Below are 24930 nucleotides of genomic sequence, written 5' to 3'. Positions count from 1 at the left end.
CTGTTGTTTGCTAGCAGATGAAATTAACAGGAGGAACCTTCCTGCAATACAAGTCAATGGAGAGCGGAGAGTTGTTCCCCCGGTGGGCGTGGCTTTCAGAGTATGATGCGATGCACTCTGTCTCTATGTAGAGGGAAGACTGGTGAGTATGACATGTCTGAAATGCTAGAATATTGCTGTGTCATTGTACATTATGCTGGTTCACCAATACAAGTCAGCCTTTCCAATACAGATAATTCCCCCCCATTTTTTTACCGGGCCTTTATTCACAAATGGCCTTAATTTGTTCTTGTTAGCCATTGTTTGAATATTGGCTTCCGATAGAGAATTTACAGTACCTTGGACTTTAAATTGTACAGAGGCTGCAGGAAACAATTAGTTCAAGGTGAGAATAACGTCCAAGACTTTAGGTTTAGTGTTCCTAAATGAATGGGGGTGGGGGGATAACCATCGGCCATGTGTAGACAGATCGCTCTTTTGCGTTTTTCTTGGTTGGCCCTTTATTCAGCAAGCCACTGTCATCAAAACATGACGATTCAATAAAAATGTAGATTTAGGTTAAAAAATAATGAATGTCATGTAGCAGGTTTGTGGCTTTTACTTTCTGTTTTTTTTTCTCTCTCCAAAGTCTCAGTTTGTTGTTGGAGGAGCCAATAACAGCACAGAACAGAAAAGAGGTTTAGCCGTCTGTTACAACTGGACTAAATGTAGCTGAAAAGGTTACGTTTAGTAGATTATAACCGTCATACATACATTCTAGTGGCGTATGCATTGACTGTAAAACTACAGTCAATGCATACAAACAGCCAATCAGAATTGACCTTTAATGCTCCGATTGGTTGGTTTTGTGGCACACTTGTAACGCTGTGAAAATTTGAGCGAGTGTGTCAAGAGTTGAGCGTGCACAGAGTGAAGAGGTTGAGAGCGAGGGAGACATGACTCCTATTATACTACTTTTCAGCATCATATTTTTACTCAAAACTGGGCTGGCATTCTCAATCAGTGACATCATTAATTGAGGAATTTTTGGAGTGAAATGTGTTTTTTTGTACTTTGTACATTTCTTACATACACAAAACAACTATATAACACACTCAAAGTGGGTGGAGGGGGGGAGCATAATGGGGGTTCTTTAAGCATTGGCATCCTTTTCTAAGTGTGTACAGTGTATAGAGAGCTGCAGGTAACACTCACACAAAGGACATGTAGACCCACTGCTCCATCAACACGTTCCTGGTTGGTGAAGTAATCCCTGGGAAACTCATGGATTGCTGCAGAGAGAAAAAATACACACACATATATGCTGAATAAAACTAAAAGGAAACAAAATATTAAACATTTAATTTCAACTGCAGGTGAGCGAGAGGACGATATCCTGAGGGACTCGTGGAAAGTAAATACAAGAGAGCTGGTAAATGAGAGTTCTCAGGGTTTCTGCAGGTTTCACCAAGTCCAATTTAAGACTTTTTTAGACAATTTTAAGACCATTAAAATTTAAGAACTATATCGTGACATAAAAAAAAAAAAAGAAAGTCAGATGTCAGAGTGCGGTAACATTGTCTGAAACTACACTATTGGGTGCAATATGAGTTGCATATTGGTCTAATTTGTAGTCGTAATACAGCGAATTATAATTGGACTAGCGACAGAAAGAACTACAACACCACAGAATTAAAAAATAACATTGTCAAGTGCTGCTATTAAATCACATCACAGCTCTTTTGGAGGGGGAGCCAAAACTGCATTTTAAGGCATACAGGTGCAATTAATTGGAGTCACTTAAAGGGTAATTTTGTTTTCTTCTTCCCCATGCATTGGTGTCTGAGTGACTAATGTGAACAAAAATCTTTAATATTGGTTCAGTATTGAGCGAGAACGCTGTAACTGTCAGCCGCGAACCTGGCTGCAATGTAAACCTATAGGGCAAATGTTCACTGTCCGTTCCATCTACTAAAAGTGCTGTTTTTGCCACTGACAGGCTCAGATTACTAATATAAGTGTCTGACAACATTGGGGAGAGGATCTAAATTGAGACCTTTTTGTTAAAGAGTAAAATCCTTTTTGTTTAACCAGAAACAGCTCAGAGAGTGCTATCGCTAAACCCACCAGACTCCATTGAAATAAAAAAATATTTTTGCGTGTATTTCACCATGTAAATTGTTAAATTGAACTCTAACAGAAAGGTCGACCTCTGTAGAGATCATTTCCATAATGTTGTCAGACACACTAATAATAATAATAATAATAATAGAATAATAATCTGAGCAAAACAAGCACTTTTGTGAACGTAAATGGAAGGTGCCCAATAACTAACATTGTAGCTTGTTTCACCGCTGTCGACAGAAGCGATCTTGCTTAAAACTGGACCAATTTCAGAGATCGTTGTTCCCATCAGTCACTTACACACAAAAACTTGGAAAAATAAGGTCTAGGTTTAAAAAAGAAAAAAAAGAAAAACGAAGTTACCCTTTATGTTCAGGGTGCATGGTACTGCTGTGCTCTAGCCAAAATAAAAAGCTGAACCAAAAGGAGGAAGTGCCCAAGAGTTTAAATTCAGTGATCCACACATGCTCAGTGTGAAGCAGTCCTGTGTGAGATATCAGTTTGACGGCAAACGTCAAAAAGGTCTGTCCCTCCATCCTTGACTCGACTTGACAGAGGTGACAGCACAAATCAATCACTGTCCCAACAGCATCGGCTAATCACAACATGCCAAAATATACCACATAGTCATTCACAGCCATCATGTGCATTTCCTGTTGCATATGATTTTGTGTATGAGTGGCCAGGCTAAAAATAGCCCTGTGTGTGTGTGTGTGTGTGTGTGTGTGTGTGTGCGGACGCGCATGTGCGTGCGTAGTTGGGATTTGCTTGGCTTGCTCTGTGTGTGTACTGTCTGTGTGCTGTGAGTATGTGTGTGTATATTTTCCCGTTGGATGTTTGTTTGCTGTGTGCATTTGTGCATTGGCTTGTGTAACGTGAAGGCAACCCAATGTGCAGTGACATTCTCTCTCTCAACAGCCGAGAGCTTGTGAGTCAGGCGGCTTCAGCATCAGCCTGCCCTGTGTGGCCCAAACACAACACAGGCCTGTCTGCTCATAGGAACTGACAGTAGCACGGAGAGGGAGGGGGGGTGGGGGAGTGACAGAAAGGGAAACAACAGACAAAATTAAGAATCTCACATCATGCTATTGAAAAACGAGCTTGGAATGAAAAAAATAAAACACAACTTTTTTTTATTCTATGTCTGTTATGGTCAAACGTGTACCAAGCAGATATTTCACCAGGAGGAATCCCTGATGTGTATGTCTGGTCTCCAAACTACACATGCGGAAAATGACACGGGAAATGACGTAATGCCACGTGCGAGACAGGATTGTGTTTCAAAAATGGATGTCCATGTCAGAAACAAGGGCTACATGTTGTTGGTGTGTGGATTTGCTGCGACAAAAACAAAGAAGAAAAAGAAAATAAGGATTAGGGGATGTTGTCGTTGGCACACCCGTTCACAAAAATGGCCTGTTTCCACATGTCTTGACCATTTATAGCCTCCTTCCTCTTCATGTAACAACAACTTTGTTGTTGGTCCATGTTGCAAATGCAACACATACAGTAAAGTTCCTATTGTTACAGGCCTCCACCAGGTTTCCCCTCAACCAGTGTCTTGTGCTCTAATTGGCTTTTCAACTCCCTGATAGCTCCAGATATGTAGCCTGCTAACAGCCTTCTGACAAAAACTAAGAAAAGAGATCATATTTCTCATGTATTAGCTTCTCTGCACTGGCTTCATGTAAAATCCTACAAAGCTCTAAATGGTCAAGCACCATCATATCTTGAAGAGCTCATAGTACCTTATTGTCCCACTAGAGCACTGCGCTCCCAAAATGCAGAGTTACTTGTGGTTCCTAGAGTCTCTAAAAGTAGGATGGGAGCCAGAGCCTTCAGCTATCAGGCTCCTCTCCTGTGGAACCAGTTCCCGGTCTGGGTTCGGGAGGCAGACACTGTCACCACTTTTAAGAGTAAACTTAAAACTCTCCTCTTTGATAAAGCTTATAGTTAGGGAGTGAGGAGTTGCAGCGTTCGCCTAGACCGGCGGGGGAAGGTGTGTATCCACAGTCATGACGCACCCCCTCCCTATCTCTGCTTCTCTTCATAGAAAGCTTACTATATTTAGGGTATGAGGAGTTGCAGCGTTCACCTAGACCGGCGGGGGTGGGTGTGTAGCCACAGTCATGGCGCACCCCCACCCTATCTCTGCTTCTCCCCATAGAAAGCTTACGTATACTTAGGGAGTAAGGAGTCGCAGCATTAGCCTAGACCGGCGGGGGAAGGTGTGTAGCCACAATCACGGAACACAGCCTCCCTATCTCTCCTTCTCTGCAGCTCTTAGTTATGCGGTTATAGTTCTAGACTACGGGGTATCTCCTTTGACACACTGAGCTTCTTTCTCCTCTCTCTTTCCATCTGTGTGTATTCATGTCCCAGAAATGCTTGTTACTAACATAGCTCCGGGGAGCTTATTCCCCGGAGTCCTTATGTTCTTTTTCCGCCCAGCATCATCATCTTGGCTCATGATGGCACCTACATCATGGTGGCAGCTGTCGCAATGGTCCTGCCCTACGCCCTGCTGTGCCCTATTACACCCTGCTACGCTCTGCAATGCCCGGCTTCGACTTGCTATGTCCGGCCAATGCCCTGTCACGCCCTGTTACGCCCTGCTGTGCTCTACGACACCATGAACTATTACAACTACTACTTCTAGTCATTATCTTTATTGTGACTATTATTGCCATTGTTCATCATACCCCCAACCAGCACCGTCAGACACCGCCGGGTCTGTCTGAGGTTTCTTCCTAAAAGGGAGTTTTTCCTTGCCACTGTCGCACTTGCGCATTTATGCATGCTCTTGGGGGAATCACTGGAATTGTTGGGTCCTTGTAAATTATAGTGTGGTCTAGACCTACTCTATCTGTAAAGTGTCCTGAGATAATTCCTGTTATGATTTGACACTATAAATAAAATTGAATTGAGGTGAATTGCTACTGTAGATATCTGGAATGTGTCTGCGAGGCACCAGAGAGCCTCTCGCCTTGCATGTTTCAACAGCTCACATGCTGATTTGTGAGCTCCGAGCCAACGCCGATTTGCCTGTGATCTGGGGCTTTTGTCGAGATGCTCCTGTAAGCGTCCTCTTTTAGTATAAATTATCTAAATTGTTCTTTCCCCTAGTTGGGAATTTAACATGTTGGAAGAGTCTGGGAAGATAATTCCTGAGGGTTGTGTGGTTAATGACCCCAGCAATGATGAAGACATGTTCCTGGAAGCAATCATTTTTTCCCCCTAGGATGGTGAAGGCATGTCACGCCCTACTCTGCATCTGATATTCTTACACTAACCCCAACCAATCTCACTCATCATGCCTAGACCTAACCAACCCCAACCAACAAGGACAACGAGTACTGGCCAATCAGAGACAGAGCAGGGCGGGTCGTGCTTAATACATGCTTTACCATTCTCAAATATCTTCTTTACTACAGTGACCAGCGTTTGGCAACAGCAAATCATATATTATGTATCATATACTATATATTTCCATTTACTCAGGATTAAAATACATGAAAAATTCTAATTAGGATGGCGTTTGTGCCATTTTGCCTAAATAACAAATAACATACAATCTAAATCGATATTTTGCGCCACTAAATCTTCTCTCCTCTTCTCTTTTTTTTACTGCTTTAAATTCTGCTCTGACTAAACGTAGTTACTATAGGAGCTTTAGCCATCACCTTAGATTTCAAACATAGTCAGTCAACTTAAAAAAAGAACTTCAGTTTCTCTGCTGGGCCATTTCTTACAGGGGAATGTGTTTCCCACAGAACCTTCACAGCAAGGACAGCTAGTGACAAGAGGAGTGCAACACACACACACACACACACACACACACACACACACAGACAGACAGACAGACAGACACAGCACATGCAGGGAAGACAACAATTAAGTTCAGTCTCTGTATCGTCTCACACCTGACACTTATTGTATGCATATTCCTAAATACAGTAACAATTGTACAAACCCAAATACACACTCACACCACACACAGGCCTCTTAACATACTAATGAGACACCGCTTTAGCCAATTCCACAGCCCCAAAATAACCACAATAGTCTTGGTCTGTTGGCATGACTGGTTCTGTTGGAGCATCTGTGAGGAGTCTTTGTGTTTTCAATTCACAGATTAGAGGCTCACTGAACCTAGTCGATGCAGGCATGGACACAGACCAAAGGTGTGTGTGTGTGTGTGTGTCAGACCCAATGGAAGGGCAGACATCATACTACAAAATATCTACAATTCAAACACACATGCTAACAAACACACCAGATAATACTATCAAACCCAAACCCAAACACGGAAACTAAATTTAGATTCATACCTTACTTTACTTATTCTTTGACGAGACCAGTTTCTAATTTTAGAATACTTAGGCAAAGTTCTTGTGCTGCTGCTTGTGTTCATTTAACACTGGGGAACTTTGTCTTACTTTATGTTTTCTACAAAATCCTTTATTTGTAGAAAATACTTGAACACAAATAAAATATATGATTTTAACCCTTGTGCCTCAAATAACTACTAAAAAGTTCCTCTAGTGTCATTAGAGGACAAACATGTCTGCGTGAAAAAAATGCCATGAAATATTATATATTATTATTTATTCTCACTTTCATTTATTCACATATTTTAATCAACTTCAGGGTTTCAATGGGGACATTTTTGTCCTCAAGGGTCTGAGGGTCTGAGTTTGTTTTTCACAGCTGCGCGGCAACCGCCCTGAAAACCGCCATGACAACCGCCATGACAACCACCCTCACAACTGCCCTGACAACTGCCTATCTGCAAGACAGTTTCCCAAAAAAGCAAAGCGTTATTAAAAGCAGTTCCTACTGCAGTTACCGTTAGGAGTTCAGCACGGTGAACAAAATCTGTGCATGTTCACGTGGGTGGCAACCACATACCTCTACCGCCATGATCCAAACCACATCCCCTTTGGCCCCCTGGGATCCTGTCCTTAAAGGTCTGAGGGTCTGTATTTTGGATACACAGTTTATTTTTGACTTATTATAGGAACTAAAGCTTAACTTCCAAAATTTGAGGAAAACCTCACCTCCTTAAGCTGGTTTCACACTGCAAAATCTGTGCACGCTCACGTGGGCGGCAACCGCTTCATACCCCTACCACCGTGATCGAAACCACTTTCCATCTTTCGCATCCCTCTAGTTAAAATGACCGGAGGTTCACCCACAGTAGAGCTGGGCGATATGAAGAAAATCAAATATCACAATATTTTTGACCAATTACATCGATATCAATATTGTAGGGTTGACTATTGGTGCTTTCACAAAATATTTACACAATGAGAGTTTTGATAAATAATCACCAATGATGTGGATATAAAGTGGGTAAAGGCAATAAATAGAACAGCTAGAACAGTCTGGTAAGTTCAGAAAATGACATCACTTTACTGTAATGCAGCCTTTAAAACCAGGAAAAGACAACACTCGAAAAGGACGATATCCAGCCGCATGTATCGGTATCGATATACTGTAATATCGATATATTGCCCATGCAGCCCTACTGCCCGGCGGTGTGAAAGCCCCTTTACCAATAATTATGCAATATGTATTACTGTAACAGAGCCAAAATTATCAAAAAAATTTAAAACACAAATGTCCCTAATGATGCACAAGGGTTAAAAAGTATACATACACTATAAACCTTTGATGTAAATTTACAGCTAAAATCTCACAGTATCTTACCGTTTTAATGTTATACAGGATCATACCGTAAATGGCAATGCATTCTGGGAGAAAATAATGTTACAGCACTACCTGCGAATGTTACAGATTACAGGTATTTACTGTCAATACCAATGCATCTTGGGAAAATAAAGGAAAAGGCGGGAATTACACTGCACCCAGTATATTACTGTAAATTCAAATAATACAGTAAGAAACTGTCTATTTACAGTAAAATACCTTAACATTTAGACATTTAAAAACAGTGTGCATACCGTAAATACACAGTAGTTTACTGGCGATGCTGCTGCCAGTATATTCATTTTAATAAATGAATTTAATGTGAAAAGTTTTACAGTGACAAGTATAAGTAAGTATCATGAGTCTATCTAAAAACATTTGTATAATGTTTGTATAACTTTATTCTTTGAGCGTTGAACTTGTGGTTTTGGTTACATGTCATGTGTGAATGTATGTCATACAGGATTTATGTGACTGTTGCCCTCTGCCACTCTGGGTAAAAGCCTCTGCTATGTGCTTAAAAAGTAAATGTCAAAATGCTTCTTCCTCATGTTAAGCACAATCTAAGTCATCTATGAGCATCCATCATGATTTAGGATTAAACAAACTCATGTGGAGGATGGTGATGGTGGTTGGACCAGGCTGACATCAGCACTGCACTGATGTCACCCTCTCATACTGCACTAATCTTGTTAAATATTCTGTGAAATAATGGATGTCAAACAGTGGGTGAAACAAAAGAGTTTCATAATCTCCGGATTTACAGAAAGAAAAGAAAAAATTCAATATGATTTACAGTAGCTGCTGCATTAAAGCTGTTTCTGAAAATGTATAATCTGCGTTATCTGGTATTTGGTGGTTTAAGTGCAGTGTGCAGCCTCTCTGAACGGCTTTACACAGAATAGGATGAACGGAGCACAGAGTAAAAAAGGGATGGGACATACTGCTGTTGTCTGCAGCTAGGTCCTAGGTCCAAATACTCAAAAGCACTCCTTCAAGAAACGTATCTTTTTAAAAAAAGGGGCTGTATTCAACATTCAGAACATTAATATTATATACATAGCAGCAAACAAATATTTGTTATGTAAAGATATAGTGGAGTAATGGCTTCCTGAGCAGAGAAGGAAGTCACACTCCCTCCGTGTGTGTTGTAATCCAACCTTCTCTGTTCTTTGTTTTGGAAGCCGGTCCAGCCATGCTTGCATGTTAGTGCATGCACTATGCTCTGTTTTGCATGCTCCGTTAGCGCTGTTGAGGCCCATTCACACTAGAAAAAGTGATCCGTTGATTCGCCGCAGGGTTGTGCGACGTGGGAATGTCACTTGAATGACCCGTTTGTGTGACGTCCTGTTGTGTTCTTTAACCCCCCAATATAGCACAAGTAGACTTTATATTTCACAGTTACTGTTTTTTCATCAGATCGTTTATAGATCTCGACATTTCCGACCGCGCTTGAAGGCAGCTTCATTTCAGGAGAAAGAGAGAAAGAAGAGACGGAGGGACTGTGCTTTGTTGTTGGAGGAAACAGTCAGCTGTTACACAAACACCTAGGCAGTTCAGTGCTTGTGTTTAGTTTTTTTTTTTACCCTCATAGTGTTTTAAAACTGTCTTGTGGCAGCGATGAAGGCAGTGATGTTTCCTGTTTACTGTACGGGACTCTCACACCGCCTCAAAACCGACTGGCAAGTCTGATACCGCTTGTTTGACCACATTAGCGTGACATCGGGTTGCGTTTCTCCAGAAGTTGAATCGGTCTCAATTTTTCATCGCAGGGCGCTGCGTTTTTTACAGATCCCACTGCGACCCCCACGGCCGCAGACGAAACGCACTACCCCGATTCAAAATGGATGGGAAGACCTGCAATTTCGCGTGTCGCGGTCATGGTACATGTCTAGGGCTGCAACTAACGATTATTTTCTCGATTAATCGATTAGTTGTTTCATCTATAAAAATGTCAAAACATGGTGAAAAATGTGGATCAGTGTTTCCCAAAGCCTAAGATGACGTCCTCAAATGTCTTGTTTTGTCCAAAACTCAAAGATATTCAGTTTACTGTCACAAAGGAGAGAAGAAACTAAAAGATATTCACATTTAACAAGCTGGAATCAGAGAAATCTTATTTTTTTTAATAAAAAAATGACTCAAACGATTAATCGATTATCAAAATAGTTGATTAATTTAATAGTTGACAACTAATCTATACATGTCCATATACGCGTTCTTTTCACGCTTCCCAGCATTGCACGCTTGTGGGCTTGCCACCAGCAGTTGTCAGTTTCTCTTCACTGACCACTGACAAGCAAAGAAAACAGGCTCCACCCACTTACAACTGCAATAGCTGCACCTGATTGGACAAACGCGTCATGGGGGCTATCTGCTCCCGGATTTCAGAACAGACCAAAATGACGGCTCGTTTGGAATACGATCTCTTATTTTACTAAAACAGTTCACCGAAACGTGTTTCTGAAAACATTTTAATAGATAAGAAATAGGCCATGCAGTTGCTGACTGTCTTCATTTCAGATCGACAACGGTCAGTTTAAAAGATTTTTGTCACCACATGGAAACAATAATAGTACAGACTGAATTTTTTTCAGTATTTGGAGTGTAGCCCCTTTAAGTTTCTAGTTGTCTCGCTTATTTCATTGAAATATTACATTGCATTTTTTATTGTATTCTAAACTGTTTGTTTGCAACCTTAGATTCTGTTTAATGCAATTGTAATCGCAACACTTTGAGCTATAAAAATAAAGTTTACTATTCTATTGTTAAATGATGGAGAACAATATGATACCCCTCCACACCTTCAGTCACTGGAATTTACATATTTACTGTAGTATTATAAGTTGTTTCCATTCTGTCGGCTTCTAATGATTAATAGAAATTACGAGTGGTGTGCCACCTGTTGTAGTGTTTTTCTTTTTAATTCAGCCTAAACTGAGGGCAACTCAAAATGAACTTTCTTTAACCGAGTTCATAGACAGTTAAATACCTCTGTGCTGCAGGGATGTGTGACAGCTTAACACCATTTATTGAATGTGTCAGTGAAAGAGAGAGGTTAAAGCCCTGGTAAAACAAATACAAAAATGTTTGTCACACCACAGGAAAATGTTATTAACAGTGTTAGGGAGTAACTAGTTACATGTAACGGCGTAATTTAATTACAAAATAAAAGTAACTGTAATCGGTTACAGTTACTGGGAAAACGTGAAATTACAGTTACCTTTATGTATTATTACATTGGGGGTTACACACACACACACACACACACACACACACACACACACACACACACACACACACACACACATTTTGTGTAATAAGACTGGATTAATAGAACTTTATCTTGCCATATTTAACTTTAGCTTTACAGACTGTAGACCAGGGGTCTCCAACAAGTATGGCAGTCTTGCTGTAGCTGTCCTTTCTCCTAAAGATGGAATTGTAATGCATTGGGATGTAAAGTGCCATTCATTTAGGTTCAGTGTTTAATGTAAACTGTCTTAACCTCATGAACAGTATGCATTCTCTAACTGAGCAGCTCTAGACACAGTCAGCACGCAATGTACATGTACACAGCAGGCACAAGGAAGAAATATGATGTAAGTTTAAAATGCTCAACCCTGTGGCCTTACGCCTGCTAGTGGTTAACAGTTTAGTGCATAAGAAACCAGGCAACTACACGTACACACATATACAAACGGCAGCATGTGGTTGCAGTTATTTTCTGCCACAAGTGTTTACAAGTAAGTGGGTGGTATTACCTAACGCATCGGACATTCATCAGCAGGAAAAAAAAGTGAAGAAATTAAAGAAAACGAGGGGGAAGCACGAAGAGAGGTCAACTGTCTTTACAACATTTTTCTGTAAATCGCTGACTAACATCAGTGTTTAATAAAATCAAATACACGTCTTTATAATGGCTCTTAATGTCTGCAGCAAAGAATGTATGAATGGAATGCAGAATGTAAGTTAACAGTAAAAACAAAAAAGCAAAGCAAGGAAAATGGGGAGATCAAATCAACTGTCGCCCTCTGCTCTGTCCCTCTACAAAACTGTCCCTTTAAGTCAGTGGTGGACTGTCAGAGGGCCTAAGCTATTCTAAGAAATTATATTTAATAGTCATCAGATGTAATTGTATTTGATCATTTCTAGGGCTGCCACCTCTTAGTCGATTAGTCGACTAATCGGTCGTTTTGGTCTTAGTCGACTAAGATTTCTTTAGTTGATGAGTCATTTTTTATGCTTATTCATGCTTAATTACTCATTTCCAAGAAACTTATGAGCACATTTCTGGTAAACACAAGATTTAAAGTGGTGCTTTTGCAGGATTAATTGTGGAGAAAGTCAGTTTTACAGATGGTTAATTAACTACATTTATATTGTGCTTTTCTAGTCTTAACCACCTCTCAAAGAGCACAGCTCTGTCGATTACATCAACTAATCGATTAATCGACAAAATCATATAAGTGTTAGTCGACTAAGAATTTCTTTAGTCGAGGACAGCCCTAATCATTTCATAATATGACAATCAACATTGAAAAATAGCGTAATAGGAAATAAACCCTAAAATGTGAAGGGTTAAATGAATTGTCGACCTATCAGAATTTTGCTGCCTCTGCAGTTGCTGGGAAGAAGATGTTGTGCTTTCAGCTCTGTGATTGGTGGTCCAGCTATACATTTACAGAAGGCTGAGCAATAGTTTTCAATGAGAGACTAATTTCAAATTGACCAATCCTATCTTCACTCTAAATGGGCAGGCTTTGTTCATAACTTTATATCACAAGCTAGCACTGCCCATAGATCCATAAGCACGGCCGACGCTGATGAGGAGGACACTTTTGCCACTTTAACACGTTGTTTAATATTAACTTCTTTTTTTTTTAAGCTTTAGTGCGTAACATTTTTATATTAAAGGACAAATCCGGCACAAAATGAACCTAGGGGTTAATAACACGTGTACCAAGTTCACCGTTCTCTGGTATTTGTTTTCATGCTAATCGAATGTGACCAGTTTTATCACAAACCGCTAATTACCTTATAACGCTAGTCGTCGAGGCACGGATAAAGTAAAAAGAAATCGCTATTTCTATACCACTAACAAGGCTCAAAATAGCACCACACTTCGACGGTAGCATAATGAGGGTCCCTACATTTAAACCGAAGCATTGAGAACTTTGTAAGTCTACAGACAGTTTATTAAAAAGATAGTTTAGAAAGTACCTTTCACGTATACAGGCAGGCGCCATCTTGGGCCAGTCGAACGCCGAACGCCGTGCAACGTGAGCTGAACTGAATGCACGTTGCAAAACAAATCCCAGAGAATGGTGAACTCTCGCCGGATTTGTCCTTCAATGAACGTCTGTTACGTTCAAGCCATTGCCAAATGAGTTATTTAAGCTATTTAAGACCATTAGCTCCACACAACTCTCTCTGTATTTCTCAGTATGGCTATGTTCAGAAGATTGTGGCGTCCGGCGATTGTGGCGTCCGGCGATTTTTGCGCGCAGAAACTTGAGTGAAGATAATTACCTCTTCTGAAGAGTCCATCATGTTTTTTTAATCCTACATGTCTCCTTGGCTACTAGCAACTGTGTGGAGGGGGGGGGGGGTTGCGTGATCACGGAAGAATTGTATCATGTGGATGCGCTGACAGTTTTGTTGTCATTACTTAAAATTCCTCATGGGGGAGACAGAAACTATGCGTTTAGGACTAAGCCTTGGTACATGGGGCGCACGCTCAACCAGGTGAGCTACCAGGGCGCCCCAAGATGATTTTAATGAAAAGATGAAGTAAATCGGCAAAGAAAGACCTACACCGAAGCCTAATTTGGTGCAGAAAACCAAGGCTTTTTAAAGGCATTTCAACTCCAGCAATTACATTTTATTGAACTTGGTTTTCAAGTAATGCCATTATCAAAGGGTAAGTTATTAAAAAACTAATCCCCTATCTAATAATATTATTAATTAATAATATTGCTTGTTTGTGGTGATGGGTTCCAAAATGCAGTGATCGCTGTTCACTGTCCATGGTTCTGAAGTGTCTGTTGCTGGTGGTCACTGGACTGTGTGCACGCTGTCATGATGTGTAGGCACACAAAATGTGGTTTTGTGTGGTAGGAGGGGGTGGCTGTCATGTGTTTTGAACCCCAGCCCACTGTCACCATATTCAGCTGAAGTGCACACACAGCTTGTGTGATTATGCGATTATTTGTAAGGAGGATTTGCATTTTGCTTAAGAAATCAGCTGTTTTTTTGTTTTGGTGACTCGTTGCATTGCTAAGGCTGGACTAGCGTCTTCATTTTACTTTCAGAGCTGGAATTGTCATAACTAACTTTTGCAGTAATGTAAGAGAGGACACAATAAGCTAGGCTGGTACTTTTTTTTTTCATGACGAGGGGGGTCAGAGGGCTAAAGTTTAAGAGTCACAGTTTGCTAGTGCTGTAAGTGTCTGCAGCCTTAGGACACAATTAGCACCACAGGTGGCTTAGTGAGGGTTCATACTTACCCACCCTTGAGCTATATTAGGTGGGCAACTAACCTCAGTACTGCCCTACCAATTTCTGCTCTAAGCTGTAGCGCTTGGATAAGTTTAACAATTCACAAACAGTCAACTCGCTATCATAGAGTGGAGTTATTTTCACAAACAACAATCTTCAGACAACGGCTTGCAGAGTACATCAAAAAGGCAGGTATCATTTGGGCAACTTAGAACATTTTGGAAAACTTAAAGAGATATTTTGATGGTTTAAATGGCAGTGTGGGCAGTGTGTGCAGATGAACAGTGTGAGGCTGTGTCCATGGCTGCAGTGCACAGAGCTTCCAGATGAGCGTTGCATCAGTGGTCAAAATGCGTCACGGAGGTCTGCTGAGATTTCAACACACCTTGGCTGCTCCATGCTCCGTGCACTGTTGCCATGGAGTCAAGCAAAACACTGTTCATCTAAACACAACGCCCACACAAAGATGACACAGATCTGGATTGAAATTGGCAAAGTATCCCTTTAAAGCTGCACTAGAGCCAGCCTCTGGTCAAAAATGTGTTGGCTGCTTGTTGAATGATTTGTACATTGCTTTATCTAATAAAAAACAAGGAAAGATAAGTGCCTTTCTTTTGCTTCCTTATACTTTTCCTCTAGAGATTTGCCACATTCTTTGCAATTACTACTTAAAAAAAAACCTAAATTGTCTCCTAATTAGGAGAAGGCAAAACACCACAAATTATTGTCTTCAACTGGCCTTTGGTCTATGTTTCTTCTTCGCATCATTTATCAATGAAACCCTGCAGATAACCATATCAAATCCAGACTCTGGTTTGACAGTACCCCTGACAGGACACATTCCCGATCAATCGCCCTCCTCTCCATAATGACAAGTTTACCACTGGGACAGGCTTTTAACGAGCTCTGACCGGGAATAGGTTTTCTCTCTCTCTGTACATTCTGCGTCAGAAAATCTCCAATGTTCTCGTCTCCAAGGAGCTTGTTTTTCGCCTTCAGGGAGGAGTCATATGAAGCAATTTCGGGAGAAGAAAAAAGAAAAAAAGGGAGAGGGGAGGTTTAAATCACAATGCAAACAAAGACAAAGGGTTGTATTACGAAGCAAGTTCGACAGAGTCCGGCTTTCTTTATGTTAGCTGGCTTGCCAAAGCCTAAAGCCACAATCAGAGATAGAGAGTATCATGAAGGTGGTTATCAACTGTCTTTGTTAACCCAGGGTTTCTTCCTCAGGATCTGTGAGCGTTCCTATAAAAAGGGCCGTTTGTCGGATCATCTGACTACTGCACAAAATGGATCGATCTCATGCCACCTACTTCCGCCTGTGAAGATTATGAAAACATATTAGAGCAATAAACAACACTGTTTCTGTCAAGGGAGGACTGCTGGCAGAAATATTGTTTGTTGTTTAAATTGTATAAATGAATGTACTACATTGCCAACCAATTCTAGAAATGAACACTAAGAAAAAAATAAATAAAAATAAAATAAATAGCTCAATAAAGATCACGTTCAGTATCAGTCATTTGCTAATCAATGAACAATGAATACAAATGTAATAAATAGCTATATGACATCATTTCTAAATCACCCGTAGCATTGTTTTCTGCATTATAAACTTAGCACAAAAAGTAAGGAAATTTGTGTTTGGTAGATTATTTCTCTGTGGTAACAGTGTGTGACCAGGCTGGTGACCAGCATGAGGAGGAGGTGCCAGGCTGTTGTGGCTGTGTATGGTTCTTCCATATGGAGGAAATATTTATTCATAATTCAAATTGAAAGTCCAAAGAGAAATTGAAAGTCCAAAGAGAAAATGAAGCGAGATCAAATTAAAAATATTATTATTTTTTTTAATTTTCCATTTGGCTTTTCCATTTGGATTTAATATTTGGCTTTTGAATTTAAATTTAACATTGGCTTTTCCATTTGGATTTAATATTTGGCTTTTGAATTTAAATTTAACATTGGCTTTTAATTTGGATTTAATATTTGCCTTTTGAATTTCAATTTAACATTGGCTTTTCATTTGGATTTAATATTTGGCTTTTCGATTTCAATTTAACATTGGATTTTCATTTGGACTTGACATATGTCAATGTAAATGAGGAGGCGTGGCCCAAAGGCTGGTGGGAGGGTCTGAAACGAAAGGGGTGCAGAGGCACCTTATTCACAGGAGGGGGAGCTGACTGCTGGGGAGCACACTGTTGAGGAGCATCTGTCTGCAGCTAGGCTGGCTTATCCTCTTATTTCACATGATAGAAACTGATGATGTAGGCTAAACACAAACCACATTTCATGCAACAACAGTGAAGTTTTCATGTAGATACTATAATTGGGCCCGTGTTAGTGAGGACTAGATTAGGACTGGATTTAAAGCTGATTCTGGTTTCCAACTTCGCCCCAGGTGTGTCTGTTTAAAACACGGACGGAGACAACTTCTCTCTTCTGATGTTTTATTTAATTAAGCAACAGTACAAACATGGGTGTGGGTAGCTCTGCTACGTGTGTTTGTGTGTAGTCAGATCTCGAGGACACACACACACACACACACACACACACACACACACAATCTCAACCGGGTAGTCATCGTCCGAACTGCGACCTCTCCTTTTTCTTTCTCTCACTTTTTTCTCCGGGTGGTGCGTCAGTGTGAGGTGCGTGTCCGCGCTATTCTCCGACACGTACTCACAACAATCACTCCTGATTGACGGCCTTTTGTACAGCCTGTGTACTTTTTCGTTCATTTGATTTCCGATTTTGAAACGATATCCAAATTTGAAAAATGGGTCATTTTAAACCTTGTTAATATTGATGACAATGTGTTCAAATGGAAAACGTGTGTGAAATAGCAGATGGAAATTATAAAAAAGCAATCGATTCTATAATCTAGATCGGGAGTTTGCCGTAGCAGCAGCAGCAAACAACTGGAAACTTCTTAAAATTTTTGTCTGCTAATTAACCACTAAATTCACTATTGAGACTTTTTTATGCGAGCAATTAACTGTGTAGAGTTTGAATATGGGCAGTTTTACAAACATTGATGGCCAACTGCACATTTTCTCCAATGTTGTCAGAAGCTTCAGTCTGACGGGACAGCCAGCTGGTGGCGGCCGGGATCGCCTCCCTGCTGGCCGGCCAGTGATGCTCACAGACACCGCTGTCAGCTGGAAGTCTCTCAATAGAATCATGGACAAGTTTATTTACTGAAATATGGCTCGTTTTACGTTTGAACACATTGTCATCAATATTAACAAGGTTTAAAATTACCCATTTTTTCAAATTTGGATATCGTTTCAAAATCGGAAATCAAATGAACGAAAAAGTACACAGGCTGTACAAAAGGCCGTCAATCAGGAGTGATTGTTGTGAGTACGTGTCGGAGAATAGCGCGGACACGCACCTCACACCGCGCGCACCATCCGGAGAAAAAAGTGAGAGAAATAAAAAAGGAGAGGTCGCAGTTCGGATGATGACTACCCGGTTGAGATTGTGTGTGTGTGTGTGTGTGTGTGTGTGTGTGTGTGTGTGTGTGTGTGTGTGTGTGTGTGTGTGTGTGTGTGTGTGTGTGTGTGTGTGTGTGTGTGTGTGTGTGTGTCCTCGAGATCTGACAACACACAAACACACGTAGCAGAGCTACCCACACCCATGGTTGTACTGTTGCTTAATTAAATAAAACATCAGAAGAGAGAAGTTGTCTCTGTCCGTGTTTTAAACAGACACACCTGGGGCGAAGTTGGAAACCAGAATCAGCTTTAAATCCAGTCCTAATCTAGTCCTCACTAACACGGGCCCAATTATAGTATCTACATGAAAACTTCACTGTTGTTGCATGAAATGTGGTTTGTGTTTAGCCTACATCATCAGTTTCTATCATGTGAAATAAGAGGATAAGCCAGCCTGGTGGCCAAGCTGCAGACAGATGCTCCTCAACAGTGTGCTCCCCAGCAGTCAGCTCCCCCTGCTGTGAATAAGGTGCCTCTGCACCCCTTTCGTTTTAGACCCTCCCACCAGCCTTTGGGCCACGCCTCTTCATTTACATTGACATGTGTCAAGTCCAAATGAAAAGCCAATGTTAAATGTAAATTCAAAAGCCAAATATTAAATCCAAATGAAAATCCAATGTTAAATTGAAATCGAAAAGCCAAATATTAAATCCAAATTAAAAGGCAATGTTAAATTGAAATTCAAAAGCCAAATATTAAATCCAAATTAAAAGCCAATGTTAAATTTAAATCGAAAAGCCAAATATTAAATCCAAATTAAAAGGCAATGTTAAATTGAAATTCAAAAGCCAAATATTAAATCCAAATTAAAAGCCAATGTTAAATTTAAATTCAAAAGCCAAATATTAAATCCAAATGAAAAAGCCAATGTTAAATTTAAATTCAAAAGCCAAATATTAAATCCAAATGGAAAAGCCAAATGGAAAATTAAAAAAAAAATAATATTTTTAATTTGATCAATGGAAAATTTTAAAAAAAAAATAATATTTTTAATTTGATCTCGCTTCGTTTTCTCTTTGGACTTTCAATTTCTCTTTGGACTTTCAATTTGAATTATGAATAAATATTTCCTCCATACTTCCACACGCTACTGAGGCTCCTATTTGTGAAATGAATAAATTGTTAAATTGCCAATATGTCTTGTTTCTTCAAACTTCAATCATCCGATCCACCAAACACCAAACGAGTAAATGGCAGAGTAAGCTGTTTGGTATTGGCAGAGAAGATTTGGCAAATTTTTCATGGGTGCCACCCACATACTCAGCGCTGCTGCTCATCCCACAAAGGCATGTTCCTTACAAATGGGGCACAATATCGGTAATATCAGCCAACCGATATATCTGTTTCGCTCTTGTCTGCACCATAAGTTACCATGGCGATCTAGCCAGCTTGAAAGAGAGCCAATTTCATTACATGGAAAACTATGGCTTTAGGCTTAATGTACTTTGCTAACCCACTATTATCGCTTCGTAGAACACCCCTAGGGTTACCTCTGGCTCAACAGGCAATCGTGCGTGAACAAGAGAGAGAGAGAGAGAGAGAGAGAGAGAGAGAGAGAGAGAGAGAGAGAGAGAGAGATGAACAAAACATAATAAAGAGGGATGAGGGAGTATATGTACTGTATCTGTGTATGGAGGCCTGCTTTTTGAGTTTTTTGTTGCAGATGGAGAAAACTAAACACTGAAAACTTGTTGGTTGTGTGTGTGTGTGTGTGTGTGTGTGTGTGTGTGTGTGTGTGTGTGTGCTACTTCCCAGCTAAAGGTTACATGGTAATGCTGGCATTTAATCAGTGAGGCAGCAGACGTGGGCAGCAAGAAATCAGATTATGACCCGCGCTGACCTGAGACTCATATTATACAGCATCGTACAATCAGTATAATGTTTTTAGTGTCTCACCTGTGGATGATGGAGTATGTTATGTGTCCAATATATTTCCCCTATGTTGTGTTGTGCCTCTTTTTCAGTCCTACAGTAGTGTCATTCATACAGCATGTGCCCTCTTGTCAAAAGGATTTTGCTGCCCACGTATCATATCACAGTAAACACAGATTTTTGTCACGGCCTCAACCGCTGCCTAGCCTGCAGTCAATCTTTTTCTCTCTCCCTTTGTGTCTGTGTGATTGAGTGGAGCCTGCAGAGCTGCATCCCATCCTGTAATCTACCTTGGTCGTGTCAGCCCTGGGGCCCTGGGGTGGGTAGATAGACTACAGACTCTGTACTACATTTAACAATTACTTATTAAACACTAAATATTACATTTAAATAATAATATATATAATTAATAAATAACAATTTTTTCAAAATAACAATTGCAATGTGCAATGTTTAAGCTCATTAAACTATTAAACTACTAAAAAAAATGTGCTATAACAGTTTTACTCGAATTGCTCCCATTATCCTCAGTAACACGCTCTCTTCCACTTCGCCTGACAACTGTTCTCCAAAACAAACAGCTTTGAGCTGGTGGGGGTGATGTCACTGAAGGCCCACTCATAAAAAGCACCGACTTCACCGATACCGAATCTCACTCCAAAGTTGGCATTCCATGGTTTTAACATATTTACAGTAAGAACACTGACAATAGGTGACTCATCAATTCACATTATTCTAATTTTAAGAGACACACATTATGAAACTTACTTTTCTGATGATTGCCATAACACAGCAGACATTCTTCAACTAGCTAACAAGCAGGACAGTATGGAGGTTACTTGGCCAGATATCATAGCTCTAGGGTGGTTGGAACTCGGCGCCCTCCCTCACTCAGCCACCTCTGGTACTAATTGTGGCCTGAGGCTGCAGACACTTAAAGCTACAGTGCTATTTTATATTAATGAACGTCCGTTACATTCAAGCCATTGCCAAATGAGTTGATACAAAGCTAATTATGACTATCAGCTCCACACAACTCTCTCTGCAGGGTTTCCCCCAGAAACGTTGTTAGGCCCGGTGGCAAGTGTCTTTTTTCGACGAGTTCGTGATTTCAAATTTCAATACCTAGGGAGTAAATCTCATCAGCATCAGTGAGCCAATAAGCATGCAGCATGCTTCTACCAAGATCTAGTAATGTTTGTTTAGCATTACATGTCATAGAGGCAGGCAGGAAAAACTCTTATGTTACGCACAGAGACGGACTCACATAGTAGAAAAGACTTGTTACATAAAATTGGTATTGAAAAAAGTATTGTTTAGGAACCGATATCGAAGTCACGGTATTGGTATCAGTACCGAATATCTTTTATACCCAACCCTAGGTGCGCCTGCACCTGGGGCATTGCTATTTAAACGACAGATTCAGGGTATTAGAGAAGCGAGGGGTTTTCTGCTGAGGTAACAGATCTGCTTGTACGCAAAGCAGCGGACAATCCAACGTCTCCCAATCCTCTGTTCTATCAACAACTCCATTTGACTGAATGTGTGCAAATGCACCGTTAATCTATTTAACTGAGGAGGAGAAGCGCTGCTGTGTGTCCCTGTGTGTCTACCAAGCATGATGCACGGATCGCCTCTGATCCCATCCTAATCAGCTTGTCTTAAACCATACGCCCACCAATAATATTATCATCCAATAATAATAATAAATATATGTGTATGATGGAGGGAAGTCTTAGGCAGTGTCCCAGTGTCCAGGCACTGAACTGCAGTTTTGATCTCAGGCACATGGCTGTGTGTTTACATCGCTGGTAGAAAGATACTATGCTGGCCGGATGCAGCAGTATGACTCTTGTGTATATTTTTGGAAGTTCTATGACACACAGGAATAAGCTTCACTCACAATACTTGCAACTCCAGATATAGAAGGTTATACTTCTAGTCAAATGTACCACCAGGGACACTTTAGAGTTGGAGTCTGATAGTAGGTTCCATGTTTAATCCAGTTCCAAGTTGGTTAAATAGCCTGATGAGCTCTGACTCAATTATTGCATCTTTGATCTTCTTAGGGCGCTATCACACGTACACTTTAGTAGACTGCGATTCGGGGGTGAAATTGCAACATTGTTGCATTTTTCATTTGGGTCGGTTAGCACAACTACACTTTGTCGATTGCACCAAACATTGTAAACAGATGTCACATGGTGGAAACAGTCGCTGGTCTATTGAAATACCTGAGTGAAACTCGACGACACTTCTGGTCTCAGAAACAATGGAGCACCAAATTTATAACGTCTTGGTTTTTCTGGTGTTGGTTCAGTGTTTCTAATATTTTAAAAGAAGGTAAACAATCTGAGCAGCTGACAAGACAGCGAGTGAAGGAGAGGGCAGTCCTGATGAGAGAGATAATGATGTGTTGTCACACAGACGACAAGTGACATATGGTCATTATAGGTTATGGATTTGAAAGTTATCCCTTAAATCATATAGAAGTCCGTAAATAAAAGTCAGATCGTATTCTCACCTGAAGTGCACCAAACTCTAGTTCACTTGGAAGCAAACCAAGACCGCCGTTTTCAAGCGGACCAGAGTTCAGTTGTTTGGTCCGCACCAGAGTTCAAAGGAGCTTTCACACCGGCCCAAACAAAGTGGACTATCTGACGCAACGCTCCAGGGTTTAGTTAAAACGAACCAGACGGCTCAGGTGTGAAAGCACCCTCAATTCCTTTTTTTCACAATAATTGAAGAAATGTGGTGATAACCTTACATCTGCGCTCTCACCAATTTTTCAGTCATTATTTGTCCTGAATGTAGCTAGCTCTGTTGGAAGATAACATCTTCATTCTTACTCTTGCCAGCTAAGCTCTTATTGGTTAAAACATGCCATTAATAATAACATCACTCGTAGGGGTGCACGATTCACGATTCGATTCAAAATCGATTTTCGATTCAAAAACGATTCACAGTATGTAAATGTAGTTTTTTTAAAAATATGAATTGATTTTTGGAATTCTATGAATCGATTTTGAATCGGTAGAGCTTGAATCGCGATTCGAATATGAATCAATTTTTTTGCACACCCCTAATCACTAGACCTTGAGTAAAGTAATAATAAAAAAAGTATTTGAGTAACAAACAGGATATCGGCTGCGATTCAGCTTTCTGGAACCAGGCTAACTGTGTGATTATAGCATCTTCCCAAGCATTTACCAAAATAAATACATTAAAAAGTAAAATATGCTTACATCTTCTTATTACTTCTGTACTTTGTAATTACAACTAAGCATCTCAAGAGAAAACAATCCCATAATTATGTGTCTGAAAAATTACAAGATATGGAAGCCATAATTAGTCTTTTTAGTAGTTTAGTAGTTTTTCTTTGAAATATTCGGAGAATCTACACATAGTGACTTTAAATATTGTATAAAACCTTTATTTCAAAATCTCAGAAATCATTTAGGCCCCCACATTTTTAATGATGCCGAGATACAAGAAACAAAGAAAAAAATACTCAATGAAAGCAATTGCACACTGAGGTAAAATGATTTGAAATGTATAACATTTGCTGCTTAAAGCTAAAGTTGGAGATTCAGTTTTGGAATTAGAATAAATAAAATGCTATCGACCCCCAATTCTTGGCACATCAGATGTGAAAATGGAGCTGTTTTCAATGGTTCTCCAACCTTCTGGCATCTGCCGCTGTATGTCCTACATGCTCCGCACAAGAGTTAATACCATGAAATCAACAGCACAATCCTCCAAACCAATAGGGAGATTACATGTGCCCTCTCTTTAGCATGTGCCCTCTTGACATGGAATACGCTATCCTCTTTATACCATTATCGTCTGTAGCGCTCTGTAAAGCCCCAGCCCCGTTCCACACATGCATAAACACTGGACGACAACACATATTATATATATCCACATGCACACATGAACGCACACCCCACACACTAGCCTGTGCTTCTATTATATAGCCTATATGCCATCAGTGTCTTCATAAACAGGCCTGATATTAATCCCATCACACACACACACACACACACACACACACACACACACACACCACTGTGTTACTTTACTGTTCCTTTTGTTTTCCGGACTAACATAATCTTGCTTTACATGTAATCTCTGCTGCAAATCATGACATCACTCTGTAGACCCAGCAACGGTCTGCATGTGTGTGTTTGTGTGTTGTATCACTGTACTCTGGCTGATCTGCAGCATTATCTGATGTATATTTTGAGCTTTCCTCACTACATGATAACCCTGCAGTAAACAGTTCTCTTGCTGCAGGGAACTTAGTTAAAGGGAGTTAATATAGTTTTTGATTTTCAATTAGTTTTTATTATATTTTATTTTTGACTGTTCTATTTTAATTTAGTTAGTTTTCAGAAAGGTTCAGTTTTTATATAGTATATTTATTTTTAAAGTAATTTTAGTTTGTTGTTGTCAGGGCCAGATGTAATGTCTCAGAAGTATGTAGCTACGTATACACACAAACACGGTTGGAGAACCGCATAGGAATAGCCATGATGTCTAATGTTTAATCTTCACAATGCCTTATCATATGACAGAAAATCATGCTGTCTCCTTTTTTCAGAAGGAAAATATAGCTCAAAAACGAAAACTGAAATGATTTACATTCATTTTTTTTTTTTTATTTGTACTAATTTTTTTAACATGGCAATGTCGTTTCAGTTTAGTTTTAGTTTTTCTTGACGGTTTCACTTTTCATTTAGTTTCAGTTTACTAAAAATATTTTTCACTGCTTATGTTCGTTTCAGTTATAGTTTACTATAGTAACCTGGGTGGGAACACAAGATCGAGGTGAACATCAGTCCTGCATATTTCAGTGAAAATCAGTAAAAACAAGCCTTATGTCTATATTGTGAGAGTTACAGTTAGGATAAGTTGTTACAAGATTGTCATCAAGTGCAGCAAGTATAGCGATAGATACAGGTGTGTGTGTGTGTGTGTGTGTGTGTGTGTGTGTGTGTGTGTGTGTGTGTGTGTGTGTGTGTGTGTGAGTGTAGCTGGGTCGGTTATGTCATGATATAATCCTCTATTTCTGGCCTCTAACTGGTGATATTTACACCGCTCCAACAGCAACAGCATCCTGAGAGAAGCTTACTGATTTAGAGTATGTAAAACATTTGAGCGTATACAGAAAATAAGCCAAGTTGGAGAGGAGAGGAGGAGCGAGCTGTTGTAACATTGATATACACAGATCCATACCATA

The 24930-nt window shown here is 40.1% G+C and overlaps 1 protein-coding gene across 1 annotated transcript in view; it reads right to left on the bottom strand.

Annotated features, from left to right (window-relative positions):
- Window positions 1-24930, bottom strand: part of LOC116047871 (sodium/potassium/calcium exchanger 3-like) — a 135765-nt gene that overhangs the window by 29024 nt on the left and 81811 nt on the right. The window contains exon 3 of the mRNA XM_031296896.2: window positions 1195-1271. Coding sequence (XP_031152756.1) covers window positions 1195-1271 — 77 coding nt within the window. The remainder of the gene's footprint in view (window positions 1-1194; window positions 1272-24930) is intronic.

The sequence above is a fragment of the Sander lucioperca genome, chromosome 15, assembly GCF_008315115.2.
Source record: "Sander lucioperca isolate FBNREF2018 chromosome 15, SLUC_FBN_1.2, whole genome shotgun sequence".
NCBI lineage: Eukaryota > Metazoa > Chordata > Actinopteri > Perciformes > Percidae > Sander > Sander lucioperca.
The sequence above is the reverse complement of the archived record's forward strand: the minus strand, read 5'-3'. Positions and strand labels throughout refer to the sequence as shown.